The following is a 21,975-nucleotide window of genomic DNA, read 5'->3' on the forward strand; positions in this document are numbered from 1 at the left end:
AGGGGGGAGGGAGAGAGGGAGTGTGAGAGAGGAGAGGGAGAGAGGGGGGGAGAGAGAGAGAGAGAGGGGGGAGGGAGAGACAGAGTGTGAGAGAGAGGGAGAGGGAGAGACAGAGTGTGAGAGAGAGGGAGAGAGGGGGGAGGGAGAGAGGGAGTGTGAGAGAGAGAGGGGGAGGAGAGAGGGAGAGAGGGGGGAGGGAGAGAGGGAGTGTGAGAGAGGGAGAGAGGGAGAGAGAGAGAGGGGAGGGAGGGAGAGAGAGGGGGAGAGAGAGACAGAGTGTGAGAGAGAGGGAGAGAGGGGGGAGGAGAGAGGAGAGAGGGGGAGGGAGAGAGGGAGTGTGAGAGAGAGGGAGAGAGGGGGGAGGGAGAGAGGGAGTGTGAGAGAGAGAGGGGGGAGGGAGAGAGGGAGAGAGGGGGGAGGGAGAGAGGGAGTGTGAGAGAGGGAGAGAGGGAGAGAGAGAGAGGGGGAGGGAGGGAGAGAGAGGGGGGAGGGAGAGACAGAGTGTGAGAGAGAGGGAGAGAGGGGGGAGGGAGAGGGGAGAGAGGGGGAGGGAGAGAGGGAGTGTGAGAGAGAGGGAGAGAGGGGGAGGGAGAGAGGGAGTGTGAGAGAGAGAGAGGGGAGGGAGGGAGAGAGAGAGAGGGAGGAGGGAGAGAGAGAGGGGGGAGGGAGAGACAGTGTGAGAGAGACAGAGAGAGAGATAGAGTGAGAGAGACAGAGAGAGAGAGACAGAGAGAGAGAGACAGTGTGAGAGAGAGGGAGAGAGAGAGTGTGTGTGTGAGAGGTAGAGAAAGTGAGAGAGACACTGATGGAGTGAGTGTGAGAGAGACGCGGGGGAGAGATATGGGGAGCGAGAGAAAGAGAGAGAGACATGAGGAGAGAGAAAAGGGAAGTGAGACAGAGAGAGGAGGGGAGTGAGACAGACAGATGGGGGGCGGGGGGGGGGTAGAGAGAGACATGGGGAGTGAGAGAGAGAGAGAGAGATAGGGTGTGAGTGAGAGCACTTGGGAGTCAGAGACAGAGAGGCTTTTTTGGTCAGGTGGGGGTGTCCGATACACAGCCAAGCTGAGAGCTCGGTGCATCCCACCTGTACACGGAAATTCCAGAGGTGGTCACTGGGACTGAACCCTTGTTGGAGGGTCGCATCCCGCTTACCTAGTTCTGGAAAGTATTAGGCGCCGCAAGTTGGCCCGAGCCAATGCGCTCCCCAGAGTGTGCGTCGGGGTACTGCTGGAGTCGAACTATCTAAAAACCGCATAACTCTCCACATAACTGAGAGCACTGTCTGTCTGGCAAGCTTTCCCTCGGCTCGTCTCGCTAGGACCGCCCGACCTGTTGGGGCTTTGGCTTGCAGGGTTAACGGGAGCCGAATGGGAAGAGTCCCAGTTACTGGTCTGCCCGTCCGGGTCCTGCCAATGTGCCAGGCTGGCTGTGCTGTCATCAGCAGTGCCCTGGAATATTGCGGACCCTCCTGGCTCGGGAACTGGAGTACTGAGACCCCCATAGAGTTAGCTCAATTCTGACATTCCGTTGCAAAGCATGTCACCTTGGTTCCAGTTTGGCTCCAAAGAGACCCCCCCCCCGCTTACCTCCCCCCACAAGGAGGATAGTTGAAGGAGAGACACAGAGGGAATGAGATAGAGAGACAGAGGGAGTGAGAAAGAGAGAGAGAGAGTGACATTGGGAGTGAGTTAGAGACGCGGGGCTTGAGAGAGAGAGTTTGGGATTGAGAGAGAAACATGGGGAGTGAGAGAGATACAGAGAGACGGGGAGTGTGAGAGATAGAGACATGCACAAAGATTATTAGTTTATTATTATTTTACCCCTTTACATTGTGGAAACCAGAATGGTATAAGTTAGTCAAGGTTATGCCTGTCCTGAGCCTTGTACAGCTAATGTGTTATTTAATCTGGCCAGCAATGAGCAACCAGTATTATACACTGAATAAATGACAAACAAAAGCAGGCTGTGCAGAATTTATTTTGGGTGCCATTCTACCAGAAGTGACATATGGTACGTGGGCAGACAGTCTATGGAAATCAATATGATTAACTTCCATGCTGTGATGTCTGACTGTTCCATCTATTTGTTCATCAGATTATTTATTAATTTTCAGGATTAGGAATGTGTTGATGTGTAATGCAAATAGAACCGTACAATTGTGAGAACATGCTTTTGTGCCTTTCTATGTAGTGTGTACTGTGGGCGTTTCGCCCACAAAATATACAGTCAAATTTACAGTATATTCTGTGAAGCACTTTGAGACATCTCAATGGCATGATAAGGCGTTATATTAAGTGCAAGGATTATTATTATTCCATGAAGTTCCATTTGAATTTTTGAGCATTTTTCTTTCCAGTAAAGAAATGTTTTCTTTACTTTAAATAAGAAACATAAACAAAACCTAACTTTTAGATTTCATATTTTCATTGTTGGCAAGCATTGTCCGTGATATACATTCTCTGTGTGAACATTATCAAATTTCACATTATCTGGCAATTAGAAATTTGTCTTAAAATGGTTTTAGTTGGCCTCCAAGTACTTTACAGAAATTTGTGAATCGCTTTGAGATGTTCTTGATATTTTATCAATTGCAAGGATTATTATATGGTTACACACATCTCTGCAGTTAAGCAGGTTCTCTGTTAAACACAATTACATCTAATACAATTGTTTAGTTTATTGATCGAGTATTTTTTTTATTGGTGAAGTGCTATTTGTTGTAAAATAACATGCCATTCTTTCTCTCCTTGTGAGTCAATAGTAACGAGAGCAAAGAGTACAATTAGCAATCTCGTCTATGAGTAACTGATTCAAATACAAAATACCACAGGCAATAGTTTGTGTCTAATTTAATTCAGTCATTTTTTTTTAAGTTTTACTGTTATTTGTTCAAAAAAACATACTCACAGACTCAGGTTTATTCCTACGTATTACTGGAGCCTCAGCCTTTAGAATGTGTTTTTTCTTAAATTTTTCTCAATAATTCTCAGCTGAAGCTTTTTTCTTACTCCATTTTCTTCAGTGAGTCAATCCTCACGAAAGTGTGGATGTCAAAAAAAACCTGGGGGTGGAAGTGTGAATGTAGCTCCTCTTGAAAATGTGTCAATAGTCAGTTATCCACAATATATGTTGGCACAGAACCGGTTTGCAAACCTGTTTACCCATACATTAAGAAAAACAAGATTAACTTAGCAACTAAATTAGCACGGTGGTATGAAAAACTAAATTCACATTTCTGGAAATTATTAACACAGTTCCAGACACAGTGAGACACATTTCGCATTGAGAATGTGATCATGTTGCAATGAGAGATTCTGGAAAAGAATGGGGGGGTGGGGTACGGTGTGTAAAGTAATAACTGTATATAGAAGCTGTGAAATTCTACTGCTATAAAATACACCTTTTTTCAGCACGCAGTTTTAGACTGACACTTTAATGAGTATGAATCCATCAATGGAATCCATAATCATTTTTGATCATCCTCAATTACAGTTATGGTGTTTATCTAAAATTTCTACCTGGTTGATGTACTGCTGGGATCCTAATTTTAATAATTTTAATGTGGAGTCCTGCAGCTCAGTGGTTAGAGCACTCACCTTGCAAGCAAGACACCTGGGTTCAATTCCAGGCAGGGCGAAACCTTGGGCAAGTTTCCTTACTCCACACGCCTAATAATAATCCCTCCAAAAACAAAACAATAATAACTTGGTCATTTTCGATCCACGACTGTTTGTGGGACATTGCTGTGCGCAATTGTGCTGCCGCGTTTCGCCCACAAATATACAGTAAATTCACTTTACAGTCTATTCTGTGAAGCGCTTTGAGATGTCTAGAAGACATGAAAAGCGCTATATCAAAATGCAAGGATTATTATTTTATTATTATAAGAGAGAATTTGATAGCACTATACTTGTTTGAGCCTTGTAACCTGTAATAATTGTAAAGAGCATATAATAATAATCCTTGCATATAAAATTGCACCTTACAGTAAAGTGGTATGACTGTGTGTATTTTATGGATGAAACACACCAGTTAGTTTTGCACACAGCAATATTCTACATATAGATTTTTTTTTATTTGGGGGATTGTTGGCCAGGATACGGGATAAATTGGAGTCCTTTAGCTCAGTGGTTAGAGCACTCGCTTTGCAAGTGAGATTAGTGGAGTCCTTTAGCTCAGTGGTTAGAGCACTCGCTTTGCAAGTGAGAGACCTGGGTTTGATTCCTGGCAGGGTGAAATCTTGAGCGAGTTTCCTTACTCCACACGCTTGATAATAATCCCTCAAAAAAAATAATAATAAATTGGTCATTTCAATTCAAGACTGTTTGTGGGACACTGCTGTGCATAATTGGCTGCCGCATTTCACCCACAGGTATACAGTCAATTCACTTTACAGTCTATTTTGTGAAGCACTTTAAGACGTGTAGAAGATGTGAAAGTGCTATATCAAATGCAAGGATTATTATTATTATAAATTCTTTATTTGAATAGCACCATGGGATCTTTAGAGCCCACCTGAACAGGCAGATAGGAGCTCAAACAATGCAACACACCCACAGCAATGAGTGGAGTGAGCTTAGATGATATGGGTTCTAAGACCTAACCTGGGGCTAGAACCCACAACCTTCTGATTCAGATGGGAGACAGAGCTCTTAACAGGACCAGGCTGACACACAGTGCGATGAGAGTTCCACATCTGCCAGCAAACGTACAATTACAGCACTGATTTCCAACTCAGTATCCTATATTCCTTCAGCTTTGAAGACAATCTGAGAATATAACAGCACCATAGAACCACAACAAAAACAACAAAATTACATTTGTATAGTGCCTTTCACATTGGGATGACATCCCAAGATGCTGGACACACCGAGTTTCTGACCCAAGCTGGGGGTCTGGGTGGGGGAGTGTGGAGGGCAGGGGGGAAGCAGGGAGATCGAAAGCATGGTCGAAGAGGAGGGTCTTAAGATGGGTCTTGAAGGAGACAAGGGAGGGGGCGAGACGGAGGGACTGTGGGTTGTAGTTCCAGAGGGTGAGGGCAGAGTGGCAGAAGGCCTGCCCACCAACGGTGGGGCGGGCGAGGCGGGGGACGTGAAGCAGACCGGAGCCTGCTGAGTGGAGGGAGTGGGCAGGTTGATAGGGGTAAATAAATTGGAAAAGCCAATTTCAGTTGATTTCTAAAAAGTGAAGGTGAAACTTGAATTTCACCTCAAGTATCAATGCTATTTCCAAACTAAACTCCACGGTGGAGAAGTAAATAAAAAGTTTGTGTAAACCTCCTTGAATCCTGTCTGGAAAAACATCAAATAATCATCTACTTCAGTTCAGAAGCATGTACCTTTTTCTAATCACTGAAGGATCATGGATTGAAGAGACTAATCTTTATGTGAGATGCAGGGCTAAAAACAACAATCTTTTTGTTGCTTATTTATCATGGGATTTAATGATCAGTGACTGATAGACCAATCTTGCCCTTAGTCCTAAACTCAGACTGATAACTCAGGATTTTATACATAATGTGCGTAACTCTGAATCGATCAGTCAGGGTGGGAGGGGAAGACAGTCATAATAAATGCTGAAAGTGCAGGATTAGGGAGGCGAATATTATAGTGTATTATCTTTCTTTCACGCAGTTGGAAATGTGATTAAAGACCTGTTGACAAAGTGGCAGAGTTTCTGGTGTAAAGATGTGGGTGGAGATATTACATGAATTGTAGACAAATCTTTTTAGGAGTATCATTTTTCTGCTAGACTGATTGCTTCCAAGTAGCTTTCTTCTTAAGTCGCTTCTTTTAAAGAGTGGGCACAGTTAAACATGAGAGGATGCTCAATAAGATGGGAAAAGCATATTGATTTGATATATTTGGCGTCAGTTTGAAAACATTCTCTCCCTGGTTGGGGGAAGGGAATTTTGGGAGGTGGAGGAGGAATTTATTGGTCTCATATCCTAAATAATAATAATAATAATAATAATAATAATAATCCTTGCATTTGATATAGCGCTTTTCACGTCGGGAGGACGTCCCAAAGCGCTTCACAGAATATACTGTAAAGTGAATTGACTGTATATTTGTGGGCGAACGCGGCAGCCAATTGCGCACAGCAATGTCCCACAAACAGTCGTAGATTGAAAACGACCAATTTAATTATTGTTTTTGTTTTTTTGGAGGGATTATTATTAGGCGTGTGGAGTAAGGAAACTTGCCCAAGGTTTCGCCCTCTGCCTGGAATTGAACTCAGGTCTCTCACTTGCAAAGCGAGTGCTCTAACCACTGAGCTACAGGACTCCACAAGTCACAACCTGAGGAGATGGGCAGTTAACATTGCTTCAAAGTGCTCTATAGTAAAGTCTTATCTGTTTAAATGAAATATCACATTATTGATATTGAAAATTTAGTTACAAATTATTCAATTTTTCTATCAACTTCTCTTTCTGCATTTCTGTACAGACAGAGTAAATATTATCATTTGCTTGTTAATCTTGTTAGCTGTTAATGTGTCAGATTTTATGAGGTAATGTTATAACACATGAACATTGTACTTGTCTCAAAACAAGATCTTCATCATAAAAATATGTACAAGTACAAGTGAGCTGTTTCACATTTGATACATTTTACTAACGATAGGATAAGTAGTTTTAAGTGTTTATTGAAAATTTCTATACCTAAATGTGGCTTGAGACTTTGTAACCTTCCCTATATTTTGTAAGTCTTACTAAGTATAAAAACAAAGAATCTGTTTACATACAAATTTGCCTCACCTATATTTCTTCTACTTTTTGGAAAAAGAGAAGCGAGTTTCTCCCGTTGCTCTGCCCAACAATCCCTCCAAATAGAATTGGTCATTCACTTCATGGCTGTTTGTGGGACATTGTAAACTGTCTGCTGCGTTCGTAACAGTATATCCCATGAAACACTTTGAGATATCCTCCGGATGTGAAAAGTGCAAAATTAAATGTAAAGATTATTACCATAATATTATATATCAAATTCAGAAGTTTAAAGTATTTTAGTTTCTTACATCATTATTCATAGCATCTTAGTTCAGTTACAAAACAATTTTTTTAATATAGATGTATTCTTTTTATGCTTTTCCCTCCTGAGATCTCCTGCGCTCCTATACCAGGCTCCACAAGGCTGTCACCCACATTCTCACTCGGCTCTACTGGCTTCCCATCCCCCAGTGGATCAAAGATCCTTGTTCTCACACTTAAATCCCTCAACGGTCTTGTTCCACCCTACCTCTGCAACTTCTTTCACCCGTACCATCCTGGGCGTTATCTTCGCTCGACCGACACTAGGCTACTCCACTCACTGTGTATGCTCTACGGTTTGCAAACAGGCTTTCAGCCACTTGGCCCCTGCTCTCTGGGATGTGCTTCATTCCCAGGCCCCTCCGACTTGCTCCTTCTCTTCCCTCTTTCAAGGCATGCTTCAAAACATACCTCTCTAACCCCGCTTTCAATCATTTTTCCTCCTCCATGCCTTCCCTCAGCTGCTACCTTCAGTTCCGGTGCCCAGACAGAATTGTCAAGGGCTTTAGAATATCCTCCCACCATGTGGCTGTCAGATATGGAAATCAATCACCATACTTAAGAGTATCCAAATCAGATTGACTATCTCTCCGGGTGTGGAGGGTGGAGGGAGGTAAGTAGAGCTGAGCTGACGCTAAGGTGACACTTTTAGCAATGGAATAACGAATTTGAGTCAATCCTCTGTGGCGGTCTCAGTAGTTCAGTTCCTGAGCCAGGTGGGTCTACAGTACTCCAGGGCACTGCTGATGAAAGAACTGCCAGCCTGACTCATCGTTGGAGTGACACACTGGGGACAGAGATTCTTCCCACTTAGCGCCTGTTAACCCTGCAAGCCAAAATCCTAATGGGTAGCTTGGGCCTAGCTAGACAAGCAATGGGAAGCTTGCCAGGCAGTGCTCTCGATGGCAATCTATGCAGTTTTAGTTGGCTAAGTAACCAACAGTACTCCAATGCAAAAGCCTTGGCTCTTGCTTTTCTTTCCCTTTTCCCAAGCTTTTTCTTTGCAGTGAACTTTTGAACTAACATCACCTCATACCATATGGAATTAGGTAAGATAGGTGCATTCCTCCAGGGAGAGAGTGCACATTCCATTCCAAATACAGGGAAATGTTCAAGTATAGATGGCACACATACACAAAACTTTCTGTCTGGATTGGGTACTCTTAATCGTGGTGATGGGTTTCTGTATATACCACAAAGAAACTAGTCATCATACTCATATTGCATCAACAATACTGAACATGAAATTCTCTACTTTTGAAATGATTTATTTGCAGTGAACTTTTAAACTAACGTCAAGCTATCTTGAATCTATTTATTGACCTTTCTGTTCTGGGATTTCATATGCATTCAGTTTCTTCCACAATGCACCTTTTGTTTGGTGTTAATAATTAATGATTTAAAGCATTCTTTTTGATGTTTGAAACAATGGACTTCTTGTCTTACATTCAGTTTTACATGGATATTTTTTGAAGCTTTGGTAAAATAGAGATTGCCAAACTATTCTATTCCCATCTTTCGTGCTATTAGTTCATTAAGCACTTTACAATATACTCTGTATGAGAATACATATCTATGAGGTGTGAATGTCTTCCTTCCCCCAAGTGCCTTCCATCTATTTGCTCTAAAGTGCAGTGACTGTGTATTTGTAGACAAATTTGGCAGCCAATTTGCATACAGCTAGGACCAACAAACAGCATGGAGGGAATGACCAATTTATCTGGGGGATTGTTGGCCATGACACCAGGAAAAAATTCCCTTTTCCTTTTGAACAGTGTCATGAGATTTTTAATGTCCACCTGAACAGGCAGATGGGACCTTGGGACCTGATGCAGGAATGGTGGTGTTTGCAGGTACCTCCAGGAATGCGGAGCTCCTCCAGAACTGAAATGTAGTGTCAGCCTAGATAATGTACTTGAATCAACAACCTTCTGCCCCAGAGGAAAACGTGCTACCCAGCCAAACTAATCTGACACCTGGCTTAGTTGGTTACATAAATTCCTCAGATAAGGAACTTTGGTGAGAAGGTGTCATGTGGAGCTTCATTCTGGTACATGGTAGGGAGGGGTGGGGTGTAATGGAGTTAAAGTTAAAGGATGATTTCTCCTTTGGCTGCTCTTGCCTAGGTCATTGGTGGAATATAATGAGCTCTTGTCTAGGTCAATGATGGAATATAATGAGCTGAGTTGGTATAAGTAGAGCAGACTATTTAATATAAAGCAAAGAAGTTATGCTAAACCTTTACAATTTAACTGGTTAGGCTTCATCGAGTATTGTGTCCAATTTTGGGCACCAAACTTTAGGAAGGATGCCAGGACCTTGGAGACGGTGTAGAAGAAATCTATCAAAATGATACCAGGGGTGAGGGACTTCAGTCAATTGGAGAGACTAGAGAGGCTGGGATTGTTCGCCTTATAGTAAAGAAGGCTAAGGGAGATTTGATAGAGGAGTTCAAAATTATGACTGCTTTTGATAGAATAATTATGGAGAAACTGTTTCCTCTGGTGGGTGGATCTGTAACCAGAGGACACAGATTCAAGATAATTGTCAAAAGAACCAGAGGGAAGACTAGAAGCATTTTTTTTTACTCAGAGTGTTGTTACGATCTGGAATGCACTGCCTGAAAGAGTGATGGAAGCAGATTTGATACAGCTTTCAAAAGGAAATTGGATATGTATTTGAAAAGGAAAAAACAATGCAGGTCTATGTACAACATCAGCAGCAACATGCACTTATATAGTGCCCGCCACACAGGGTAATGTCTCAGAACGCTTAAAAGTGGCAGAGCCAGGATTGGGGGTGCTGTAAGCATGGTCGAAGAGGAAGGTTTTCAGGTGGGACTTGAAAAAGGGGAAGGAGCAAGGCAGGGGGATTGAGGGAGAGTGTTCCAGAGTTTCAGGGGTAGTGGATGAAAGCGCGACCTCCAATGGTGTGGCGGAGGGTGCGAGGGACGAGCAGGAGGCCGTTGTTACCTTGAGTGGAGGCACCGGGTGGTGGGTTGGGGAGCAAGGAGGTCGGAAATGGAGGGAGGTGTCAGGGGATTTGAACACAAGTGTGAGGATCTTGAAGTCGATCCATTTGGTGATGGGAAGCCAGTAGAGCCTGGCCTGAACTGGTGAGATGTGGGTACAGAATATATACCATGGATTAACACCACAGAAACATAGAAATTTACAGCACAGAAGAGGCCATTTGGCCCATCGTATCTGTGCTGCTCCTTTAAGGCTCCTTTAAGAGCAATCATTTCAGTTCCATTTACTTTCCCTTTCCCTATACCCCTGCAGTTTACTCCTTTTTAGCTATTTATCTAGTTCACAGATAATTAGATTAATACTATTTTTAAAATTATTTTTAAAAGAAAACATTACAAGGTTATTTACTGCCACATATACTTTGGGAACAATATTAGAAGAAATACTGTACGAGCTATTGTTCAATCTTTAAGGCTATTTTAGTTAAATAAATCATGAAGACTGATGTAAATAACTCCCCAGTGACACCAACTGACAGAAAATGGCATTATAAGGTAAAACTACAACTGTAAAATTACAGATACTTTTTGGCTCTTATCAGCATCTTCTTCTTGCGGGTCTGGACTGCTCAACCTCCCCAGGCTCTCCCTCACACTCATCGAACCCCCACGCAGCTTAGGAGTCAGATTCGATCCCCAGCTTTCCTTTCTACCCCACAACCGCTCTGTGACCAAGACCATTTTTTTTTCTCCTCTGCCACATTGCCTGCCTCCATCCATATCTCACAACTAATGCAGCCACACCTTTGTCACTTCCTAGCTGGACTACTCCAATGCCCTCCTTACAGGTCTCCCCAGCTCCACCATACACAAAATACAGTTAATTCAAGACTCCGCTCCCTGGATATTCATCTGCACAAAACTCTGTGCCCCCATCACACCAGTCCTTGCCAGGCTCCACTTGCTCCCAATTACCAAAAAAATAATTTCAAGATCCTCTCACTTGTTTTTCCACTTCACTTCTTCTTCACAAACCTTCACTTCATCTCCACAAATGGCTTCTCCTCTAGCACCCGCACCATCTTGTGTGGCATTCCTCAGGGCTCTGTCCTTGGTCCCCTCCTCTTCAATATCTATATGCTCCCTCTTAGTGACATCATCCGCAGACATGGGGCCAACTTCCATATGTATGCGGATGACACCCAACTCTACCTCTCTGCCTCTACCCTTGACTCCAGGTGCAATGCTGTCCTGGCAAAATGTCTGTCAGACATCAAGTCCTGGATGAGAACTAATTTTCTTCAGTTGAACGTCAACAAGACCGAGGCTCTCCTGATTGGTTCCCGTCAGTGCCTCCTCTCTTCAGGTGCTGACGGTATCTCCATCCATGGTTGCACACTCCACCTTACTAAGTCGGTCTGGAAGCTTGGGGTCTTGTTTGACCCCCAATTATCCTTTCTACCCCACATCTGCACCATGACCTACCCTGCTTTCCCCCACCTCCGCAACATCGCTCAGCTCTGCCCCTGTCTCACATCACAGGCTGCTGAAACTCTCATATATACTTTGATTACATCGAAGCTTGACTATGCAAACTCATTGCTTGTTGGCCAACCCAACTCGTTTCTCCATAGGCTGCAGATCATCCAGAACTCTGTAGCCCACGTCCTCTTCCGCACCAGGCTCCGTAACCCTATCACTCCCATCTTCGCCCGACTCCACTGGCTTCCAATCACACAGAGGATACAGTTCAAGATCCTGGTCCTCACTTTCAAAGTCTCCATGGTCTTGCTCCCCCCTACCTTTGCGACCTCCTAACCCCCTACCATCCTGCTCACTCCCTCCGCTCAGCAGTCTCCGACCGGCTTCACGTCCCTGCCTCGCTCGCCCCACTATTGGCGGGTGAGCCTTCTGCCACTGTGCCTCCACCCTCTGAAACTCCATCCCGCAGTCCCTCCACCTCGCCCCCTCCCTTGCTTCCATCAAAACCCATCTCAAGACCCTCCTCTTCGACCATGCTTTCGATCTCCCTGGTTCCCCCCCTGCCTCCACACTCCCCGACACCGATCCCAAGCTCGGGCCTGAAGCTCTCCGTCCAGCACCTTGGGATGTTCTCCCAACGTGAAATGCGCTGTACAAATGTAATTTTGTTGTTGTTTTCAAATCGCTTCATGCCCTTGCACCTCCCCTCCGCTCCACCAACGGAAGCCGTACCTTTAGCTCTATGCCCAGACACTGTGGAACGTTCTCCCTGAATCTCTCCACCCAACCCCTCCCTCCCAACTTTCAAATCCCACCTAAAGACCTTCCTTTTTGATCGTGCTTATTGTCACCTCCCCGCTCCCTCTCCCCCTGCTCGTTGTCAGCCACTATCAAGTGTTCCGCGACTCTCCCCCTCATGAAGGGTGCTATATAAATGCAAGTTGCTGTTCTGTCCTGTAGAGAATGTGTTTATGTTTGTGTCTAATCCTAAATACTCCAATACACTTCTTAAGCAGTTGCTTATCCAGCTTTTTTTTTCTGAAAGAATTAACTCAGTATTAACTATTCAGAATTCTTTAATCTCTAGTTCCATTTGATAATCTTAAATCCAAATAACTCAGTCATCTGAGCACCAGATTTGGGTTTAAATCCCATTAGTCCACTCAGTGCTGCATCGTTTTGAGGATGAGAACATTAATATTAAGTTAAAACAATAATTCTGCACTTAATTACTATTTCTTGTTCCAATATTAATTATCATATCCAGAATTAGGTAAGAAGGATGGAGAATAGTGTGTTGCATTCCAGACACAGAGAAGTTTCCATGTGTGGGTGGCACACATACATAGAACTTTCAGTCTGATTTGGATACCGTTACTCATGGTGATCAGCTTCCCCTTGTGAGCAGACACTCAGCCGACTTAAAAAAATGCATGTGGGTACATTAAAATCCATCTGCTAAACCTTGGCCCATCTGCTGATTTGGTCCAAATCTTCTTGGGTGCTATTTGTCCTTCTTGTGTTATTCACTCCTGGAAAAAAGGTAAACATTGTTTGTGTTGAAGGTGTTATATTTTAAGATAAAATACAATTGCTTTTGGTTTCAAGAGTTAATTGCTCATCTCTACCCCATTATACCACTCATGCACTGAGCACAGTTTATACATAGAAGGGGGATTTTGAAATCAGAAAGAGTCCATCTGTACATATACCTTCCTTTCCATCGGTCACCTCGCTGCCACATAATGGTCCAAGGACTCTGTGGGGCAGTGACAGAATATTCAGCCAATTAACTAAACAATCCACAAAGCATTTAGGTATTTCAGAAAGCTGCTTTCAAGGCAACATTAAGCACAATTATTTCCCAGGTATTTTATTTAAACAACCAAATTCAGTTAACCAAATTCTGCTGTAATTCATCACTGCAATCTCGATCAATATAGATTACTATGGTATTACATTAATAAACTACCACAAGGGACAATGGAGCAACCTAGCAAAGATGTAGCAAATAATATCAGCAGTGTCCAGCACTATTATTTATAATTAGGTTCCAGTTACTGAGAATTCACAGAAGCAGTTTATATTGGCTAGTTCTAGACTGTACTATCACTCCCAGGAGTAGGGAATGTAAAACACATCTTGTATATGCCTGGATAACCCATTACAATTTGCTAAAGCTAAAGCTTTAGGAACTTTAAAGTGCAAATTCCTTCTCATTGGTAATTAATTACATAATGAAGGGACTTATATGACATTTGAACATGGTTAGCCCATGAGTTATTTAGTCTAATCCACGTTTTAGAACTTGGGTGTGTGTCACACTGCTTTGAGACCTCCTCCCAACGTGAAAGGTGCCATATATAAATGTGAATTGTATTGTGTAGGGCAATCCAGTTATAATGTGGTGCTCTGGGTGCGTAATTCAGACCCCGCTTTATAAAGGGACTTGATAAAAAAAATGGTCTGGGTTGTCAGGTCACCGCTGGTATCACAATCTGCACGTTGTGTACACGAGCACATTTATCTGCACAGCATGATTGCAAAGTGCACAGAAGGTGACATCAGTGCTGCTTCCCGTGTACAGTGTGCATAAGTCTTGCGCAGGAAGTGATGCCTTCTGTGTACAGTGCACAATGCTCAAGAAGTGATGTCAGCAGTGACCTGAATACCTAATTTTAATTTAATTTTAACTTTAGTGCAGGAAGTCAGCCAGTCAGGCCGGAAGCTGGGTGTATTGCACTCCCAGTATTGTGCCAAAACACCCACGTGATAAGCTTGACATGTACAGGGTTGTCATGTATTTTGAGGCCATTAAGCTCAGCTTGTTGTGATACAGTTGTCCACACAGAAGTTGATGCAGAATCTACATTAGCTTTTAGGAGGGAACCAGAATCTTTTTTGGTCAGCTGGGTGTCTGAGACACGTGGAAACCTATCATGATGCTTAAGAATATCCAAACCAGACCAAACCAGGCGGGGTGTGTGGGGGTGTGGTGGTGGGGTGGGGGGGCTGTGTGGTGGTGGGGGGTGTGGTGGTGGTGTGGGGGGGCTGTGTGGTGGTGGGGGGTGTGGTGGTGGGGGTGGGGGGTGTGGTGGTGGGGGTGGGGAGTGTGTGGTGGTGGGGGCGTGTGGTGGTGGGTGTGGTTGTGGTGGTGGGGGCGTGTGTGTGGGGGGTGTGTGTGGGGTGTGTGGTGGTGGGGGCGTGTGTGTGGGGGGGGTGTGTGGGGGGGGGTGTGGTGGTTGGGGTGTGTGTGGTTGGGGTGGGGAGTGTGTGGTGGTGGGGGCGTGTGGGGGTGGGGGTGTGGTGGTGGGTGTGGTTGTGTTGGTGGGGGTGTGTGGGGGGGGGTGTTGGTGGTGTGTGAGGGGGGGGTGTGGGTGGTGGTTGTTGGTGGTGTGTGAGGGGGGTGTGTGGGGGTGTTGGTGGTGTGTGAGGGGGGGTGTGGGGGGGGGTGTTGGTGGTGTGTGTGAGGGGTGTGTGTGGGGGGTGTTGGTGGTGTGTGTGGGGGGGGGTTGTTGGTGGTGTGTGAGGGGGGTGTGTGGGGGGTGTTGGTGGTGTGTGAGGGGGGTGTGTGGGGGGTGTTGGTGGGGGGGGGGTGTGGGGGGTGTTGGTGGTGTGTGAGGGGGGTGTGTGGGGGGTGTTGGTGGTGTGTGTGTGGGGGGGGTGTTGGTGGTGTGTGAGGGGGGGTGTGGGGGGGGGGTGTTGGTGGTGTGTGTGAGGGGTGTGTGTGGGGGGTGTTGGTGGTGTGTGAGGGGGTGGTGTGGGGGGGGGTGTTGGTGGTGTGTGAGGGGGGGTGTGGGGGGTGTTGGTGGTGTGTGTGAGGGGTGTGTGTGTGGGGGGGTGTTGGTGGTGTGTGAGGGGTGTGTGTGGGGGGGGGTGGTTGGGGTGTTGTTGTTGTGTGTGGGGGTGTGTGTGTGGGGGGGTGTTGGTGGTGTGTGAGGGGGTGTGTGGGGGGGGGGTGGTGGTTGGGGTGTTGTTGTTGTGTGTGGGGGTGTGTGTGTGTGGGGGGGGTGTGGGGGGGGTGGTGCTTGGGGTGTGAGGGTGGTGTGTGGGGGGTGTTGGTGGTGTGTGGGTGGGAGGTGTGCATCAGCCGCTGTCACTCCCTGGTGACCGCAGGTCCCGCCCCCACCCCGAGGGGGCGCTGCCATCAACATAGCACAGAAACAGTGCAGTGCGCAGGCGCGAGTGGCTACGGGAGCCGTGGGGGGGGGGGGGGGAGGGAGGAGGAGCGGCGCGTGCGACCGGGAGCTGACCGGGGGGGGCGGGGCGGGAGGTGGCGGTTGGCGGTTGGTGACGCGCTGCGCTCCGAGTCGGACGGTTGTGCGGGTTTTCCAGCGCCACCTCAGGCGCTCACAGCGTCTCCGGTGCAGACCCGGGGGTGGGGGGGGGGGTCAGCGGCCAATGGAGGCATTCAACCAAGGTCCTCCCCACCTCCCCTCCCCCCCCCTCCCCCCGGGGTGGGGAATGGGTGTGTGTGTGTGTGTGTGGACACGGTGGAGTCCTGTAGCTCAGTGGCCGGAGCGCTCGCCTCGCGAGGGGCGCGAGAGAGGGAGAGGGAGAGCCTGGGGTTTGATTCCCGGCAGCGGGAAAACATTGTCCGAGTTTCCTCGCTCCACGCCCGCGCCTCACGCCCGCGCCTCCCTCCCTCCGTCGACCCGGCGGTGAGTAGGAAGGAACCCGGCGCAGAGTCGATCGCCGCATGGCTTTTCCGGGGTAATATCTCCTCCCGGGGTGGGGGTGGGGGGTGGGGGTGGGGTGGGGGGGCTTCAACCCCCCCCCCCCCCCCCCCCCCGACGAGTGTCTTGTGGGACGCGGCTGAGCCCACACCGGCTGCGGGGTTTCGCCCACAAGGTGTCCGCTGTGCATATTCCGTGAAGCGCTTTGAGACGTCCCGAAGGACGTGGTAAAGCTCTGTATCAAATGCAAGGATTATTATCATTATTATTATTATTATTATTAACGATCCCATGGCACAATGCAAAAAAGAAACGGGAGTTTCTCCCAACGTCCTGGCCAGTACTCCCACCCACAGGTAATATTTACCTTTCATTTCCGTTGGTGAAACATTGCTGTGTGCAAAACCGACGGCTGCAATCGCCTGCAAACGTCTGCAGCTGCAGACAAAGGTTTTCAAAGTTAAAAACCGAATTAGCTTTGTGCTCTTATCCTTCTACGCCGCCTCCTCTCGCCCCAACCTTCACGGCTCTGCCCTTGGCTGGTTCAGATCGTACCTCTCACACCGTCTCCACTTCATCTCCGCGAACGGCTTCTCCTCGACTCCCCGCTCCGTCTCGTGCGGCGTTCCTCTGTCCTCGGTCGCCTCCGCTTCAATATCTATAGGCTCTCTCTTGGCGACATCATCCGCAGACATGGGGTCAATTTCCACATGTTTGCGGATGACACCCAACTCTATCTGTGCCTCCACCCTTGACTCCAGGACCACTGGTGGGCTGACAGGCAGTCCTGGGTGAGAGCTAATTTTCTTCAGCTAACTGAGCTCAAATGGAATTTGTGCTCTTTTGGAACAAATTGTGCACACATGGAATTTGAAGCTGTAACCTTTTGATCTGAGTGCTTCAGTATTTCTAGCTTTACATACTCGTTCAAGGGTCTGTCTCCAACTTGTCGATCAGCTCCAGGTGTCGTGTCAATGAAGACAAGAGGAAGGAGCGATATTTACTGTAATTTAAACAATAAGGTTTATCTATTATTTTCGAGATGCGTGGAATACTTTGTGCATCCGGCTTCGCGGAGGAAATGTTTGGAGTAAATAACAAGTTCTGTAGCTCCGGTCTCTTGTTTCTTGATCGTGTGCGAGATCGCCACCTAGTGGCGATGGACCGGTTGGGGACCCCCTGCACTTGTTGATCAGGGAAAGATGGATCACATTTCTTTTAAAAGAGTATTGCAAATATTGCACAGAATGGAATGAACCAGATGAGAGATTTGATGGAATTCAGGCTCCTTTTGTTTCCGTCCAAACCTCTGTAGCAAACTCTCACCTGTGAGTTAGAAGGCTGTGGGGTCAATCCCCATGTCGGGACTTAATAATAATAATCCTTGCATTTGATATAGCGCCTTATCATGTCTTCGAGATGTCTCAAACGGCTTCACAGAATATGCTGTAAAGTGAATTGACTGTATATTTTGTGGGTGAATCGCGGCAGTCAATGGTGCAACGCAGTGCCCCACGAACAGTCGTGGATTGAAGTGATCAATTTATTATTTATTTTTTGAAGGAATTATTACCTCTGGAGAAAGGACCTGCCAATCCACTGACAATCGGATTCCTACTTACTGCTAGGAAAACAGAGGCGTGTGGAGTAAGGAAACTTGCCCAACATTTCGTCCTGCCGGGGATCGAACCCAGGTCTCTCGCTTGCAAGTGAGTGCTCTAACCACTGAGCTGCATGACTTAGAACCCATAGAGTCTTTGCTGACACATCAATGCAGTACACTGCATTGTTGGACATGTGGTCCTACAGATAAACTGAGGTCTTATTTGCCTATCCAAGTGGATGTTAAAGATCCCATGCACTTTTCAAATAGAGAAGGGAGTTTATCCTAATGTTCTGGCCAACAGTCCCCTACTCCCCACAAAAATTTTAAAAAAGTAATTCACTCCATGTTTTTGGGACATTGCTGAGTGCAAATTGGCTGCCATATTCGTTGACAAAATGCACACAGTCACATCACTTTACAGTGTATCCTGTGAAGTGCTTTGAGATGTTTTGACGATACAAGACGCTGATCAATTGCATGGATGATAAAGGTGTGTGTTTTCATTTGATGAAAAGTGCAAATTGATAGAACTTATTTTATCTTATTTTCTATGGGGTAGAATAGATTAAGACTGTCTGAATCGTTGTTGTTATTTTAAACAGCCTTATTCTTCATTTTCTTTCAGTTCATGGCATTTGTCAGCGTCTGACTGCTTTTTTCAAGAAAGGTCATGATGTCCAGGTCCATTTATGCAGGCGTGAGTCTCCTGGCAATGAAGTTTTTTTATAGATGTATGTCCAAAAAATGTTTGAGTCCCTGCAACAGGAACTCAGGCTTGCCATTTCTAAAAATATTGTTGATCTCTAGGCGCACAAAACCTCTGTCCACATACAGCTCGCTGGTTGGTGAAAAGAACATTGTACTTATGGGTGCTCCTGGTGCAGGGAAGACAACAGTGGGGAGATTTGTTGGTCAGATCACGGGTCTTCCTGTAATAGATGTCGATGATGATGTCCTTGAAAAGACTTGGCTCATGTCTGTAGCAAAGAAACTTCAAGAGGTTGGCGGTGATCTGTTTCTGGAAGAGGAGGGAAAGGCCCTTCAGAGGTTTTCAACATCTGGAAGTGTTCTTAGTCTCACTGGGTCCAATCCCATGCATCGTGCTAGTATGCAGCACATGAAAAGCAATGGAATAGTTGTCTACCTTGACGTGCCTCTTGAAGACATATTAGAAAGACTCGAACGAATGAAGGTGGATCGCATTGTTGGTCAAGAACCTGGTGTTTCAATGAAAGAGATTCTTCAGTACAGGCGACCGTTTTACCACCAGTGGTACGATGTCCGTGTCCTGTGCGAATCTGGTGAATCAGCAGAAGCAATTGCCGTGAAAGTCCTTGAAGCTGTGAAGAGATATCAAGACATTACACCTGAAACATTTATTTCTACAAGAAGTACAACTGAAGACTCAGAGGCAAGAAAAGACCCCGTTTTCTTTAGTGATGTGGTTGTTGAAGGCCTGGCTTCAGATGGAGGACTCTACGTGCCTGCAACGAAGCTTCCAAAGCTGACTCCTGGCGAGTGGCAACGGTTGGTTGACGTACCTTACATTGAACGGGCACAGGTCTTGCTGGAGTTGTGCATCCACCCCAGTGATGTACCTGCTATCAAGTTGCAAGAGATGTTGGCCAGAGCTTACGGACAGAACTTTTCCTGTACAGAGGTAGCACCAGTTAGGCATTTAACTGGTAACCAGTTTCTTCTGGAGTTGTTTCATGGGCCCACAGCTTCTTTCAAGGACTTGGCTTTACAGCTGCTGCCACAATTGTTTGCATTCTGTATCCCACGAACTTGTAATTATCTGATACTAGTAGCTACATCTGGCGATACAGGCAGTGCTGTTCTGGATGGTTTCAGTCGCCTCAGTGACACTGACAAAGAGAGAATCTCAGTGCTCACATTCTTCCCCGAAGAGGGAATTAGCCAAATTCAAAAGGCACAGATGATTAGCTACCAAGATAAAAATGTAGGAGTTATAGGTGTCCAGTCTCATTTTGATTTTTGCCAGTCAGCTTTAAAACAGATATTCTCAAATCCCGACTACACTGGTTTCCTGACAGTTGAATATGGGACAGCCCTGAGTGCAGCTAACTCTATAAACTGGGCCCGACTATTGCCGCAGTTGGTCTATCATGCCTCTGCCTACCTTGATCTTATCAGCCAAGGAATAATTACATTTGGAGACCCAGTAGATGTTTGCATCCCTACAGGAAATTTTGGAAATGTGCTGGCAGCTGTGTATGCCAAACATATGGGGATTCCAATCAGAAAATTTATTTGTGCTTCAAATCAAAATAACATTCTAACAGATTTTATAAGGACGGGTAATTATGATTTGAGGCACAGAAGCGTAAGTGTTTCTTTGTCACCAGCTATAGATATTCTCAAATCCTCCAACCTTGAACGCTACTTGTATCTTATCACACATGGTGACGGGCGGCTGATGAGGGAGTTGTTCTCCCAGCTGGAAGAACAACACTATTTTCAGGTGGCGAGGCCACTGCTGACGAGAATTCAGGATGACTTTGTGGCAGACTGGTGCTCGGAGGAAGAGTGTCTCGCTGCTATCTATTCTGTATACAAGTCCTGCGGTTACATTCTAGACACGCACACGGCCGTTGCAAAAGTGGTAGCAGATCGCCAGGATGACAGGTCCTGCCCAGTTATCATCTCATCAACCGCTCATCCTTCCAAATTCGCAGCCGCTGTGATGCAGGCTTTGAAGGTTGAAGATGTGAAACAAAGCCCAGTTGATCAGATCCAGCTCTTGAAGTGTCTCGACTGTTTGCCTCATGTGCACACGGCTTTATTGCAAAGACTTCAACAGGCCCACGTGCAAAAGGGGGAGATCTGTCCAGCAGATGTTGATGCTGTTATGGATCATGTAGAAAGCTTTATTCAACACAATTTCATCAACGTTCTTTAAATCCTATGTAACTGTGATTGATGTGTAAATCCTCCTGATTATGAGAAAAGATTGAGAGATAACATGGGGGCGGTGGTTAAAGGGTTTGTGGTCCATCTCAAAGAGGCAAATGTACTGGCCATCCCTAACTCTGCGATTGGATACTGCAGGAGTACCTATATAAACAGAATCTTTGTTTAATATATTTAATGGGTTTCGGTTTTCTTAACAAAACGCAAAACACTGTATAGATGCAAAAACAGAGGTCGCTGGAAACACCCAGCAGGTCAGGCAGCATCTATGGAGAAAGGAAAGTGAGTCAACGTTTCGGGTCCACGACTCTTCGTCAGAACATGAAGGGCCGTGGATCTGAAACGTTGACTCACTTTCCTTTCTCCATAGATGCTGCCTGACCTGCTGAGTGTTGCCAGCAACTTCCATTTTCTTAATCTAACCAATATTTGTCATGCCCCCACCGCTCAGCCACCTCAGGCCTGCTGATGAATATTGATGGATATTAATTTTTTACTGATTTACACTAATCATAATTACAATTATGTTTTTGATGTATTTGAAAAGAATACATTATGGGACATTGTTGTGCGCAAATTGACTGCCACATTTGCATATAAAATTACCATTTCTGCACCTTTCAGTAAAGCGCTTTGAGATGTCCTCCTGATGTGAAAGGTGCTGCAACAAATACAACAATTATTATTGTAGTCCGTGCAATCTCATTATCCTTTTATGATGATACATGTTACATATTTTAAAAGAGTATTGCTTACAAAGCAATGTTAAGGGCTATTATTAGGTGCTAATGTTTGTATTCGAGGGATTCAGAAGATAATCGCAAATATAATTCATTACTACTTGAACTGTGCGAACTGCTTCATTGTAAACATATACAACATTTACATATACTGTAAAGCGGAGTAAACTGTGTGCTTTTGTCTGCAAAGTTTGCTCAATACAGAAGTATGGTCCTGCTTACCAAATAAACGAACAGAAATGGACAACGTAATTAGAATCCACCTGGCTTACTGTCAGGCACAAATTTAGTGAAGATGGAATTAAATTAAAATTGACTTCTTTCTGGAATGTGTGTCAATAGATAAAGCAATAAAGCACAAGTCATATGGCACAAATACAGTGTTTAAGGTTGATACTATTACTTATAAATTGCGTTTGGTGAATTCCACCCCCACCCTGTCCACCGGAGTCGTAAATATTTGTGCTGCGTTTGGATCCTGTCACGTCACTTTGGGTGATGGAGAAAAAAAATGAAATTGATTTGTACAAAGT

At 45.6% G+C, this 21,975-nt stretch overlaps 1 protein-coding gene across 1 annotated transcript; it reads left to right on the forward strand.

The window, feature by feature from the left end:
- Positions 1-17,838: 17,838 nt before the first annotated feature.
- On the forward strand, positions 17,839-20,943 carry LOC103176277 (threonine synthase-like 1). Its single transcript, XM_007889713.2, has 2 exons — positions 17,839-17,871; positions 18,394-20,943. The coding sequence occupies exon 2, from the start codon at positions 18,439-18,441 to the stop codon at positions 20,689-20,691; it is 2,253 nt and encodes a 750-aa protein (XP_007887904.2). The 5' UTR covers positions 17,839-17,871; positions 18,394-18,438; the 3' UTR covers positions 20,692-20,943.
- Positions 20,944-21,975: the final 1,032 nt, after the last annotated feature.

This window comes from Callorhinchus milii, unplaced genomic scaffold (assembly GCF_018977255.1).
Source record: "Callorhinchus milii isolate IMCB2004 unplaced genomic scaffold, IMCB_Cmil_1.0 Scaffold2, whole genome shotgun sequence".
In the NCBI taxonomy this organism is placed as follows: domain Eukaryota; kingdom Metazoa; phylum Chordata; class Chondrichthyes; order Chimaeriformes; family Callorhinchidae; genus Callorhinchus; species Callorhinchus milii.

What these genes read in the sequence shown, in the direction of transcription:
- LOC103176277 (XM_007889713.2), top strand. Translation starts at nt 18,439, where the DNA reads ATGATGTCCAGGTCCATTTATGCAGGCGTGAGTCTCCTGGCAATGAAG.